Below are 14,612 nucleotides of genomic sequence, written 5' to 3' on the forward strand. Positions count from 1 at the left end.
AAAAAAAATGATGATTTGTGAATTTTTTTATAAATACCAAAACAAGAAATTACATAAGGAAGTGAAAAAAATAACGTGATATTAAAGAGCTTACAAATGCATTTTAAAATCAAATGACATCGGCATTTTATTGTATCTCCTAAAACGGATAAAATTTTAAAACAGTATTCCATTGCTCTTTCGATAGTTAACAATATTTTATAATGGCTTCATATAAATTTTGTGAGATTTTTATAATACACATCGTACTTTTTTTCGGAATAACATCTTCGATTGAGGATATTAAATTTAATAATATCCTGCCACTCGGTAAAAATGTTGGGCTGTTAAAAAATGTGTTTGAAAACTTTAAACAGAAACGGGTAAGTGCATTTAATAGATGGAACTTAATTTTTTTCTCCGAAATAATGTGATATTTATGCTGGTTCCATTGGCGATATGATTTTTTAGTATTGGGTATTTACAAAAGTTGTGTCTGTTTTTTTTTTTAAATGAAGAGAACAAGATGGCACAAGAAATAAAAATGAAGAAGCTCAGTGTCTTTTTTTTTTTTATTTGTTAATAGAATATTAAACTAAGCCAAATTTAAAAAAAACATTTTTTTATATATCATATTATAAGCGCTATGATTTTTTAAAGTTTTGTATTTCTGAAACAACTCCGCGTGCGACGTCAGAGGTTGTTCTATGACAGTGCTTCGGATTGGTTCGTTTACGGTGACCAAACCGAATATCCTTCAATGCTCTCATATCATTGGATGGTTCATATGAACCAGTGACGTCATTCAAAGTAGTGCGTTTTTATAAAAATATTTATTATTATTTTATTCGTACATTTTTAAGAAATTTCACTCTACAATTTAATGCTCTAACTTTTACCGCGCGCAAGAAAACATTTTTTGTATCCAATTTCCCGTAGGGCTTAAGTTCCTCATTACAAAAAACTAGTCAATATTCTTCATTATTTTACAACAAATTAGTCGATAATGTATTCTCATTCAATCCCCTGTTTGTTTTCTCTTTTATTCCCTCAAGTGAACGCAAACAGAAGGTGTCAAAATCATCCACTTGATATTCCATTTTGAAGGCTTGTAATCAAATAAAATAATATATGTAACGTAAAAGTAAACACAATATATTTTAGAGCAGAAAATTTTCTTGCGAATTACGAATTTTAAACTTGTACCATTTTTTTACTTTTGGTACTCATTTTTAAATTTGGAATAAAACGGATACAACTTATGCTAACACCTAATATTTTAAGTAAGTTTACAGAGATTTTAATAGTGTAATAATCATGTTAAATCAAAATTAACATTCCCTTTATTCATAAATAAATTTTTAAATATTGAAATCAGAGGCATTCATTATTTTATTTATTAAATTTATTTATTTATTCATTACTACATTTATACCTAATATTACCTAACATATTGCCAACTCCATGCTCCGTAAGACTTAAAGTCTCATGTGTTGAGTTGTGAAAGAAATTAAACCAACATGCAAACCGGCATGCAAAACCCACTATCCACCTTCACTATAGTTGTTGTACAAAAATATAAAACAAACGCGACATGCATTTGAATAAGCACATGCACTGATTAGAACAAACATGCTCTGATTAAATTATGAAAATATTCTATGTTGTTTGAGAAATAGTTGAAAAAAAGGACCAAGAGACGGGTAGGTCTCGAAACCGGTAGACATAGAAAAGTCGGTAAGTGGTTATATACAAATATTCAATAACATTTAGTAAAAGTAAGAGCATCGTTTTGCTTTAAATCATTTATAAAATAATACTTCTATAGCGTTTAGGAAATAAACTGGTGTCAAAACACCCATTTTTAGATTTAAAATTAATAAATTTATGCAATGTCTCGCAACAGTCTGGAGTAATGGTCTTTTTCTTTAGATAAAATATAAAAATGAATATACCTCCTGAAGATGGCTTTAGTTTTTGAGAATTTCCAGGATATTTAACACTCTTGGGGCCAAAAAGAATAAAAATATTTTTGCAAAAGTCGTACGTGTTTTATGTTTTAAGTACTTAATTTAAATTACAGGAAAACCTTAATAAAAAGCCATAAAAATTATTGGTTTTTTAATTTGATTCAACTTAATTATCGTGGGGTAATCACTACAACCAGGAAAAAATCTGAATTTTTGAGTCATACTATCTGGATTTGGCGGTGTTATGCAACACTCAGTTTAGCACCAAAATACTGATTTGTGTTAATCACATTTCAAGAAGTTCAAATTGTTTATTAAACCCAGATTATTGATATAATTTTTCTTCTTCTTTTGATATATCTATATAAATGTTTTTTTTTTTTTTTTTAAACTTAAACTGTTTATTACACAATAAAAAAATTGTATTAAACTTAAAAACCGAAAAAACAGTTTTTTGGTTATTGCATAAAACCGTCCATTTGAATGCACCACTAAGACTTGTCTATTTGTGGTATTCGTGGAAGAGGATACAAATATGTGTTTTTAATGGTTAATAAAAAAATCTGATTTTGAAGTTACCTAGCTGTAGTAATTACCCTGCGATATATATCAATTGAATCCACTTTCCAGAGTGTTCCATGTTCGTGTGGAGTCTTCTTAGATGGCCAGCTCTCCGGTGATGACAGATTGCCTCCAGGAGTCAGTCCAGCATTTGTCAAAGAAATGGATCTTCCTATCTTTCCATGTGGATCACAAGGCAACAAATTGTGCACTGAAAAGTGTCTCAACTTGGTGAGCGGCAGATGAAATTTATTTCAGTGTTCGTCTTCAGGACTGATGTATTTAAGATAACTTTTATATCGCCAATAGAAATTTTAAATGCTTATAAATTGTTTGAGGGAAACAAAAGAAATGTGGTTCTTTTTGCTAATATATTAATAAAAGTGTATTAGAACTATTATATTGTACAACAAAAATAGCTCACAATGCGAGCAAATGAACCACCCTTAGCGAAGCTTCGAGAAAAGCTGAGTAACATTTTTTTTGTGGTAGTATGGCTGGCCTGCGTCACACGTGAAATGGTCTCTCTGGCTCCCAAATATATTTAGAGCTTCGAAAGTGAGATGTAAAGAGTGTTTGAGACAGTCATATACTCGGTACTCTTTTACTTCATTGCTGTGACAATTTTTTTTTCTTCTTCCATATATTAATTTTAACATTTATTGAGACAACAATGGATGTGTAAAAAATGCAACATTGAATTTCTTTTATATTTAATCTTGAAAAGGTTTTATAAAGACTTTATATTCCAGGTTTGAAAAAAATGTATATAATTAACCCAAGTATCAAATGATATAGTTTGTACTAATTGAGTTGTGAGATAACGTGTCAAAAAAATATTTGAATTACTCGTGATAAGTTGAAGAAAATCACATGTGTCGTTGTTCTACAATCATGACAAATTACAAGTACAAGATTAGAGTGCATATTTGTTTTTAAAAATAATTAAAGTTGACTCCACTTTTACACAAGATATTTCTTATGCGGTGCCGTATTTTTATTTTTTATTTTATAAATTTATTGCATAAAACCAGTATACATATTTAATAACAGGGAATCTATATAAAACTAATTAATATAAAATGAAAACAAAGTGTTCTCTGTTTATGATAGTCTCCATCTTACATGGCTCAGCCTGTTCTAAGATGGAGATTTTTTATCTTTTAGCGCATAAGTAGTCTTATACTAATAAAACAATAACATAAAAAAAAAAACTAAAACTACTTAATTATAAATGCCAAGGTAATCAAATAAAATCAAATGTTTTAAAATAAGGTTGCAAAAACATTATTAAACTATCATATTTAAAGATGTATTTAATATGTTCATGACATATTATCAGCTTTATCTTATTGGTCAGCTAAATCTCGTGTAATAAGTATTTTTGTTGGAGTTTTCAAGTCAACTGTTATTTTTTTCAGGTAATTCAACACATGCCAACTGCAGCTCCTTTGATTTGTTCCTCTATCAATCGGGATTGCTTCCGCGAGAAGGCAACTCTTTTCATAAAAAACTGTGATAGTTCTTGGAAACCAACCGGGTTTAAAGCAGGGAAGGAGTTTTGCTGTTCTGATGGGGTTGATGTCAAATGTCCGGCAGCAATCCCATTTGTGCATCATCAACAAAGAAACTTTTTTGGAGGTAAAGACTTCAATTCACTCTTAAAAGACTGCTAAAAATCCATTTGCAAACAGCGCTGTAATGTTGTGTTACATTAAATAGAAGACAAGCTATTTTGAAATACTGGCATTAAAAAAACAAAAGTATACTGTTTAATAATCTATTTTCCATAATTTATAAAGATAATAATATATTAACATATTAGAACAGAGATGAAGAACATTTAAGAGAAGGTAATATAGAAGTCTAGGCATCTACAGGGGTTATAACCTGTCAATGGCTGGTTTAAGTGGCCACTTTACACACTGTGTAACATACACCATTCTGCCTATATTTGAACATCTTTATTCCAACAATTCTTTCATCTGTTGATGTTTGTGAAGTTAAAGAGCTGAAACCTTTATTTATGCTCGTGAGATTCATCTAATTGAATTATTTCACCTACATACTAGGCAACGCCTGAAAATGTTATTTTTTCAATTTCTATACTTCTTCATGGACCAGGTAATTTATCAAAAATATTTTGAGTTTGTCCAAATGTTTGTAGACAAGGACTGGATTCAACTCCCTGGGGAGCTGTTTATATTAACATATTACAACAGAGATGAAGAACATTTAAGAAATTGGCCACTTAAACCAGCCATTGACAGGTCATAAGCCCTGTAGATGCCTAGACTTCTATATTACCTTCTCTTAAATGTTCTTCATCTCTGTTGTAATATGTTAATATAAACAGCTCCCCAGGGAGTTGAATTCAGTCCTTGTCTACAAAAATTTGGACAAACTCAAAATATTGTTGATAATAATACAGTTTAGGCCTGTTATGGTAAATTACTACTTCATTATTTTTATTAAATAAGAGAGATATATCAAATCTTGTATTCTATGTATTCGATGTTCAATTATATGAATCTCACCCGCATAAATAAAGGTTTCAGCTCTTTAACTTCACAAACATCAACAGATGAAAGAATTGAAGGAATATAGATGTTCAAATATAGGCAGAATGGTGAATGTTACACAGTGTGTAAAGTGGCCACTTAAACCAGCCATTGACAGGTCATAAGCCCTGTAGATGCCTTGACTTCTATATTACCTTCTCTTAAATGTTCTCATCTCTGTTGTAATGTGTTGATGTAAGCAGCTCCCCAGGGAGTTGAATCCAGTCCTTGTCTACAAAAATTTAGACAAACTCAAAATATTGTTGACTCATTTATTTATTTGACAAATTGTAGTCTGCATTACTTTACAAGCTGTTTAACCCATTACGTTATGTAGACTGTAAATATAAGTTAACGAATACTGCTTTTGATGGACTAATGCAGTCCAATTTTGGGTCCCTAATCATTGTACTTCCTAGTTTTTATCGGGTGATCAAATGAAAAAATATTACTAATATTTGTGTTAAAGAACACATGAGGCGTCTTCACAATAACAATTTCTCCGAATTCGCAAATCTCCAAATCAATATTAATCATGACTTTAATGAAGATACAGGAGTTAAAATCTTACATACTAATAATAAAGGGTTAAAAGTAAATCATATGGAAATATTTCACATCAAGAAGGCTTTAAAAATAATATCCCTTTAATCAATAATCGAACAACCTTTCAATATAGCCTCAAACTCACACTCCTTCCTTCATTCACTCCCTCTTTTTGCAACTATTTCTCCCGCAACATTTAACATGTTTATAAACTAATCAGTGCATGTAAGGGTTACCTACTAGAAGCGTGTGGTTTCAAATCTGCATGTTGGTTTTATATTTTTGTGCAACAACTATGATCAAGGGTTTTGCATGTTAGTTTAATTGGTGTATTGACGAAAAGACAGGTACGTCTTGAAACCGGTAGACATAGAAAAGTCGGTAAGTGGTTATATACTAATATTTAATAACATTTAGCAAAACGTTTGACCACAAAGCTAATGCTTTAAATATTGATAATAAAAAATATTTGTTTTTAATATTTTTTAATTAAAAGAAATATTTGCGTTCTTATGATTTACCCAAATATTTAATTTTGAGGGCCATTTTCAACGAGTTGTAAATAACTCACTATTAGAAAATGGAATCGAGTTGGGGTAGAGTAGGATTCGAACCACAGACCTTTGGTCCGTGAGTCCAAGACACTAGCCACAGGACCACAACCCGATTCATTATTGTTGTTTCTCCTTTGTGCTACTGTGGATATCCTAATAAATCTTCAGAATAAATCCTGTGATGAATATGAATACCGTATGAAGCTTCTCGCTTCTATCCGTGGCTCTTTAATTCTGTTGGATGTACAGATCTGGTGGCTTCTAAGTACAATTTCAAGGCTTTTAAAATGTTTTGTATTCATTTCGGCGAATTAATCATGCCCACCCAATTTAATCATTTTGTTTCCAAATTATAAAATTCATTCGGATAGAATTGAAGCTATCAAAAAAAAAAAAATGCTCTAGACTCTTACATTTTGAGATAGTTTGAGAGACACCTTACACACATACAATGATAAGTTAAAACCATTTAATTAGTTCGTCTAACCGGCGTAAATTATCAGACAGTTCAAATAATACATTCATCCGTAGAAGCACCAAACTTAACTAAACAAATGATTTTTCTGCACAAAGTTGAAGAACAGAACATCACCACCCATTTTTTTTTTGCCAATCTTTAAATCAAACCACTTATCCCTATCAAGAATCCATTTAACGTTTGATTATTTATTCCAAGTGGATGCAGGGTTGAAACAGTCATTAAAAAATAAATTGTTAACGGTCAATATGGGTTGATTTGTGTTTGTTTCCAACTTGACTAGGTTGCTATACTATATATAAATACTTTGTCTTCTGTCATTAAGAACTTGTGGGCTTTATGCCTGTTTTCCCGATCATGCAGGAAAAAAAATCCTAGTCAGTTGAGAATTCACTACCCATCTCAATCCAATGAAGTACATAATATGTATTATTTACTTCTGGATTACCTTCTTTCAGCATAAATATGCTAAGGCTGCATTACAGAGAGCTCTTTGGACAGCATTTATGCAAAATTTATTCTTTTACATTTATGTATAATTAGTAATTGTAATTAGGTATGGATAAGAGATTTAGAAAGTGTAACTTATGCCATGTGGAAAAAATATTAAAAAGTCAACAAACTTTTGGATGTGTTCAATAGATGGCTCTTCTATATCCTAAATGAGAGTCTGAGTTATGTAATATCGAATTTAAATATGAAACTTTGGGAAAAAAAGACATAATACAAGAAAGAAAACATAATACATAAAAAAATAAATGTTCCTAATAAATTTTGATAGTGTTATAATGTAAATGAAATTCATTGTTTGTATTAGTTCTCATGAGTTTTCTGAGCAAATATAGCATAAATAAATACTAATAATGAGATTATTTGAATTTTTCCAATTAATATTTAATAAATAATTTTAAATAAAAAAACAACACAAAACATTAGGATTCTTGTTAGTACATAAAAACAATTAGGTGTTACATAAGTTGAATCCATTTTTTTCCAAACAAAGAGAACAAGAGGACACAAAAAAAAAATACAACAAATTAGTCAGTAATGTTTTCTCCTTCATTATTTTACAAAAAAACTGACAGTAATTCACCGTACTCTGCGCAAATATCGCTAGCAGCAAAGGATAGCTTTATTCCTAGATGAAACGCAAACAGAAGGAGTTGTCAAAAATACTCACCTTCTTCTACTTGCCATTTGGTTTTCTAATAAAGGCTTGTAATCAAATAAAATATATATAAAAGCAAACACTATTATATCTTGTACAGCAAAAAAATCTTTTTCAAATGATGCATAAACCATTACCATTTTAAACTTTTGGTACTCATTTGTAAATTTGTAAAAAAATGTTTTTCTTTATCATTTATTCATTTTTTAATTTTTTATTTACATTGAGAACATTACAGAGTATCCAATTCATTTTCAATACGTTAGAACATATACATAGCAGATTGATTAAAAAGAAAAAAGATAAAAAAGTCATGCAAAATGAACATACATATTACAATTTGAAAATTGCCTTTCTGAGAGAAATCCCACTGTCATGAAATATATTGACATCCAAGGCGATATGATTAAATAACACGATTGCTCTACTTACCTAGAACAACCTGTTAATATGTAACAATAAAACTTATGTTAACACTTCCAAAACCTTCCAAAACTAGACCAATTTTATAAAAACAACAATTCAAAATGACGGATCTAATGCCAAAACCTCATTTGATTTAGTTTCCAGTTATTAAACAAAGTACTCATAATGTGTTTTAAAGTTATTGTATCTATAATTTGCATGAATTTAAAAAGGGATTTGCTGGAATAATAATTCATCATCATTGGCTCTACAGCCTGCTGTGGGTCTAAACCTCCTCCAACTTTCGTCGCCTCCCTCTATCCGGGCATGTATTCCTCCAGTCCCAGATGGCAATAGTATCCATAATCTTCTGCACTCCATCAACCTATAGGAGTTTGGGTCTACCAACGCTACATCTACCTTCGGGCTTTCCACGTGCCCTGCCCATCGTAGCCCCCCTATTGAAATAAATTACACTAAGTTGGGCTCATTGTAGATATTGTAGACTTCTTCGTTAAATCGTATTCTCCGAACTCCGTTTTCCTGAACAGCTCTGAATATCTTTCTTTATAATAATTACCTTGCGATAATTAATAAAACTTAATCTCATTTAATTATTGTTGTTTTTTTTCAGATCTATTGGGTTCTTCTTCAACTAATCGCAGATCTATTCCTGAATTTCTTCTTGACATCGCTGACTCCGCGGCTGACTTAGCAACAGATGTACTGGGGTCCAAATAACAAATGTGGCATCTTTATTACTTATTTATGTACATAAAACTATGGATCACATAATATGGTCCATGATATGCACACAGAACTTAATTTATTTCCATTCTTGTACTTGTCAACAGATTTAAAACATTACCAAATATATAAATTATTTTTAAATGACTTGCTTAGTATAATTTTTTTGTTTCTTAATTTGGTATTGCAGGTGTCAAAAACCATAAAAATAAGCTTATTAACTTATTAGTAAAATAATGAAATAAATGCATATCCTATTTTAGAAAATGGGGTCCATGCTATATAAGCTGCTGACTTTACTGTGACCTGTGTAGGTCCATTGTGACAGGTCCTCGTAAATTAGTTCTCGTCCCCATAGCCCAGGTCTCTAAAGAACCTAGCTACCGAGTGGAGGGTGAGTTTTCTTATATTGCTAAATCTCCCTTTTCAAGCCCAGATCCTTAAAGTATCGGACTATTAGGTAGGAGGCGAGTGCTCTAACATCCTCAGATTTGACCAGTGGCCCCTAGAGTATTTCTTTTGCGATATAAAGCATCAAATACATGACTAAAAAACCTTTGTAAATTGACATTCTCCATCATCATTTCCCTATCTGCACCCAGCGGTGCAAAATCATTAAGGAGCTTCATCTTCTATGATGCAAACTTGCAATAGACAATATACTAATAGAGCATGTTATGCACTTTAAGTACTTGGGTGTTGAAATATCCAGCAGCAACAACCTCTATGAAGAAATAAGAGGACAAATAAATAAAGCCTCTGTTGTGGCTGGGTGCTTAAGAAATGCTGTATGGAAAAACAAACATTATGCTAAAGGGAAGCAAAGCACGATTTTATAAAACCTTTATCAGACCTACCATGACATACGCCATTGAAACAAGGGCCATCACCACTCGAACAAAAAGATTTCTAAGAACTAGTGAAACGAAAACTCTCAGACATATTGCGCAAACGATAATCCGAGACAGTAAAAAACTCCGAAAAATGAACGTTCCGCGACGTCGAAGATGCTGTTGAGTAAGAGAAATTTGTAAGTAAAGATAGAATCATATAAGTTTTACGATGTCAAATAGATGAAAGTTAATTACGCTTACTTACAAATGAGATACCATCCAAAAATCCTTATTGCGTAAAAAAATGAAAGTAAACTGAAAATGGTTTGCGACCTCTGCCGTAAATAATTTCCCTACTTTATGTACGGAGGGAAAAAAATCTTAGTGGCAACACAGAGAATGCGCGCGCCACCTGACCCCGTTTCCCGCGCTGTAGCTGTCACAGCAAATCTCAGGCGGACTTGACAACTAACACTTCGGGCGCCGAGCAAAAAAGACAAAAAAGATGCACGAAGCGTAATTTTTCGTTGTTTTTGTGTCGCAACTTTTTGACGCTTTTTCGTGTTTTTAGTTCGCGCGTTGGCCGCTCGGAACGCCGTTAGCGCTCAGGGTTAACAACCCTATCTATAGGAGGCATGCGGAGCTTTCTAATTTTAAGAACACGCATCCTTGGGCACGCCATGAGAGAAATGCCTTTCTTGTATTATTATTCAGAGATTATTCCACGGTTTTCTATTGCATCCCGGAAGACTTTCATTGTTACGGGCTGTGAGCTGTGAGCTGTGAATGCGCCCGACTCGAACTCCGCTACAAATATCCTTCATTGTGTTGCTACAAATAGTTTTCCTTTGGTATTTCTAAGGCGCGACTTTCAAAACTTTAGAAAAAATATTAGAGTTATCACTGAAGTAACGTTATTAAGATTTATACTAGTAAATAGTATGAGAATAATCTACATAATATGCTTACTAACTTGACGCTATTTCAAGAATTATTATCTCGTTTGCAAGCAGAGAGGTTAGAACGCCACACTAATCTGTCTTTACATACATACCTAAAATGTTATCTATATCAATAATTATTGTATGCAAAATTAAATAAAGCACTATCAGTGTGATTTTCTGAATTCAACAATTGAAAAAGTATTTATTTTGTTCGTTCACCTCGTGGTCCAAGATGTTTCGGGTTTGATTCCGACATATTTGACATAATATTTTTTTTTTCTTTTTTTTTTTAAAAAGAAATATTTGCGTTCTTACGATTTTCCCAAATATTTAATTTTCAGGGACATTTTCAACGAATTGTTTACAACTCACTGTTAGAAAATGGGAATCAAGTTGAGGTAGAGTAGAATTCGAACCAGGGACCTTTGATCCATGAGATTTAGACCCTAGCCACAGGGACCACAACCCGATTCTACGTGTTTTAACACTAGAATATTTCATAATCTATAGACTGGCAGCATCTTAATCGTAAGAATGATCATCTTACGGTTATGTAACTAAAAATAAAATGATCTAGACACGCTGCTCGGACTATTGTAATATAATTAACTAACAATATTTTGAGTTTGTCCAAATTTTTGTAGACAAGGACTGGATTCAACTCCCTTGGGAGCTGTTAATATTAACATATTATAACAGAGATGAAGAACATTTTAGAGAAGGTAATATAGAAGTCTAGGCATCTACAGGGCTGGTCAACTTCACAAACATCAACAAATGAAATAATTGAAGGAATATAGATCTTCGAATATGGGCAGAATGCTGAATGTGAAACAGTGTATAAAGTGGCCACTTAAACCAGTAAATGACAAGTCACAAGACCTGTAGATGCCTAGACTTCTATATTACGTTCTCTAAAATGTTCTTCATCTCTGTTGTAATATGTTAATATTGAAACATTCCACAGAATGGACAAATTCAGGCGGTACAGGTAAAAATGTTAAATTAGAAAATCAAACGGAGAAAAGTCCGACTCCTTGGGTAGCGGTTGGCGTGTTCGCATTCCATATTTGAGGTCCGGCATTCGAATCCTGGGAGTGTCAAAATGATGTATTTGTTTATAAACCGGTATTATACTACAATATTTCACCTGGATTAGCACATGAAGCGTAAGACTGATCACCTCAATTTGCTGTAACTGATGATCGAGATACGATCCATGTCCTTTTCCAAAACAGTTCCCTGTGAACCACCGGGGCTGGTATTCTGAACGCAATTGCGCGCGGAGAGGTCGTTCTGTTAGCGTGTATTCAGTACGTAAATACGCGGTAAAAATGCGTTTACTACGCGCGCTTTTGCGTTCAGAATACCACCCTATATGAGGATTAGGATTTAATGATGAAAGGTGAAATTTACGAAAAATACTATGAAAATCTTTGAGGTGAAAAGTGGTGGCCAAAGTGACGATTTACTGAGTGAGGCCCAGGAGGCTGAGCAACTGAGGCCATAAAACAATCGGCGATTGTCAACGCCCGAGATAATCAATTCAATTTTTCAGTTCAGTGTCAAAAATTGGCGTTTATATTGTAAATAATACGGTAGGTATGTTTTAAATTTATTGCAACGGAAAGGAAAAAATCTTTGAGGAGGGAATTTTATTTATTTAACATTTTGTACATAAAGTTCATTGTACGTTGAGTTCATTGTACAGCGCCCTTGAGGTGATTTTCACAAAAATGGCGCTATATAAATTATCCAAACATTATTATTATTTTTATTACATTGGCGGGCTTATTGCCAAATGGCAATTTCTTCCAACCGACCAATAAAATGAAAGTTTATTTTCATTATTTATCAAGTTAAAAACATATTCAATAGAAAATAAAGATAAAAAAAAGCTAAAGATATTAAAAAATATAAATAAATGTATTTGTGTATAAATTGCCTTAAATCAATATCATTACTCAATGGGAAAAAGGTAAAAAGAGGAAAGAGGAAAGAAGGAGAGATTAAGGAAGAGAAAGGAGATGTTTCTTCAGACGTGATTTAAACAGAGATAATGTAGTAACATTTTTGATGGTGGATGGGACACGATTCCACAGTCGAGCCGCATGGACACTATATTAGTTAGAGAAGAAAGAGGAATTGTGGATGGGTATTAAGAGAGTGCTTTGAGAATTAGAACGAAGAGGTAAACCATGAACTGATAAACGTTGAAATATGGAAGTCTAGGCATTTAAAGGGCTTATGACCTGTCATCAGCGGGCTCAACTGGCCACTTTACACACTGTGTAACCTTTACCATTTTGCCTATGTTCAAACATTCACATTTCCTTTACTCTTCCATCTGTATACATCTTCAAAAAATCATCTACTATCATCATCATTCCCTTTTCGCACCAAATGGTGCATAGGGCACTGCATCGGTACACCAATCGCAGCGTATCTTGATCATTTTTTGTAACATTAATGTAAGGTGACCAGTCCTACGCTTCAGGTACCAGTCTAGGGACTATGAAATTTAATTAAGTAGTAGATAAAGTAATTATTATTTATATTATTGTTATCAAAAACATTTTTCACTTTGTGGTATGACATTTTACACTTATTTGTTAATAAATTTGTATAAACCACTTAATTTTAGCCATTAATGAAAAACTTCAAATAATAAATAATCAATTAAATTTAACTTCGAGTCCTCTTTTAAAACTATTCCCGTTATGATTTATTTTATCTTCTTTCTCTCTCTTTCTTTTAATTTTCTGTCTCTTTCAAACAATATTTTATTATCTAAATAGCAACGCGTGTAATTATAAGTTAGTTAAATTCCTGACGATGAGGTAGTAACCTCGAAACCGGTCGAAGTATAATTAAAAAAAATAAAAAAATTAAGTGGTTTATACAAATTTATTAACAAATAAGTGTAATTATTATTTTGTTAATAAACTATGATTGTTATTATTATAAATATTTAGAATATACTATCTTAATTTAAGGAAACTGTTTTAGATATTAAAAATGAAATGTAAATAAAATATAAAACATATGTGTAGGTAAATACTAATTATATGTGTATGAAAATTACTCTATTAGAGATGTAGGAACGTTATTATTAATTGTGTATGTACCATTTTGTAATTTTATACCTATTTTGTCAAGAATTTTTTAAAACAATATTTTGAGTTTGTCCAAGTTTGTTGTAATATGTTAATATAAACAGCTCCCCAGGGAGTTGAATCCGGTCCTTGTCTACAAAAATTTGGACAAACTCAAAATATTGTTGATAAATTACCTGGTCCATGAAGAAGTATAGAAATTGAAAAAATAACATTTTCAGGCGTTGCCTAGTATGTAGGTGAAATAATTCAATTAGATGAATCTCACCCGCATAAATAAAGGTTTCAGCTCTTTAACTTCACAAACATCATCAGATGAAATAATTGAAGGAATATAGATGTTCAAATATAGGCAGAATGGTGAATGTTACACAGTGTGCAAAGTGGCCACTTAAACCAGCCATTGACAGGTCATAAGCCCTGTAGTTGCCTAGACTTCTATACTACCTTCTCTTAAATGTTCTTCATCTCTGTTGTAATATGTTAAGAATTTTAAATAAATATTTTTAGAAAATAAAAAAAATCTTCATATTGGTCTTTGAAAAACAGTGAAAATTATTACAATAAAGTAAAATTAAGTGTTATAAAATTATGTCAAATTAAATTAATTAGAGTATAACAGAGCTTATCAATTCATGGTTTTATCTCTTTGCACTTACCCTCAAAGCACCTTCTCAATGGGAATTGGATGGGAATCCACAATGAGGAAGTTCAGTACTACGGGAAATTGAAAATAAAAACTGTTATTTT

At 31.9% G+C, this 14,612-nt stretch overlaps 1 protein-coding gene across 1 annotated transcript; it reads left to right on the top strand.

The window, feature by feature from the left end:
- Window positions 1-2,094: 2,094 nt before the first annotated feature.
- On the top strand, window positions 2,095-10,088 carry Fcp3C (Follicle cell protein 3C). Its single transcript, XM_088237165.1, has 3 exons — window positions 2,095-2,741; window positions 3,932-4,151; window positions 8,857-10,088. Exons 1-3 carry the CDS (start codon window positions 2,673-2,675, stop codon window positions 8,961-8,963), a joined length of 396 nt encoding a protein of 131 aa, XP_088093291.1. The 5' UTR covers window positions 2,095-2,672; the 3' UTR covers window positions 8,964-10,088.
- Window positions 10,089-14,612: the final 4,524 nt, after the last annotated feature.

The sequence above is a fragment of the Micrasema longulum genome, unplaced genomic scaffold (assembly GCF_059751315.1).
Source record: "Micrasema longulum isolate JH-2025_06_02 unplaced genomic scaffold, ASM5975131v1 h1tg001663l, whole genome shotgun sequence".
Lineage (NCBI taxonomy): Eukaryota > Metazoa > Arthropoda > Insecta > Trichoptera > Brachycentridae > Micrasema > Micrasema longulum.

What these genes read in the sequence shown, in the direction of transcription:
- Fcp3C (XM_088237165.1), top strand. Translation starts at nt 2,673, where the DNA reads ATGGATCTTCCTATCTTTCCATGTGGATCACAAGGCAACAAATTGTGC. An exon ending in CTGAAAAGTGTCTCAACTTG is followed by an intron (nt 2,742 to 3,931) that starts GTGAGCGGCAGA and finishes TATTTTTTTCAG; the next exon opens with GTAATTCAACACATGCCAAC. An exon ending in ACAAAGAAACTTTTTTGGAG is followed by an intron (nt 4,152 to 8,856) that starts GTAAAGACTTCA and finishes GTTTTTTTTCAG; the next exon opens with ATCTATTGGGTTCTTCTTCA.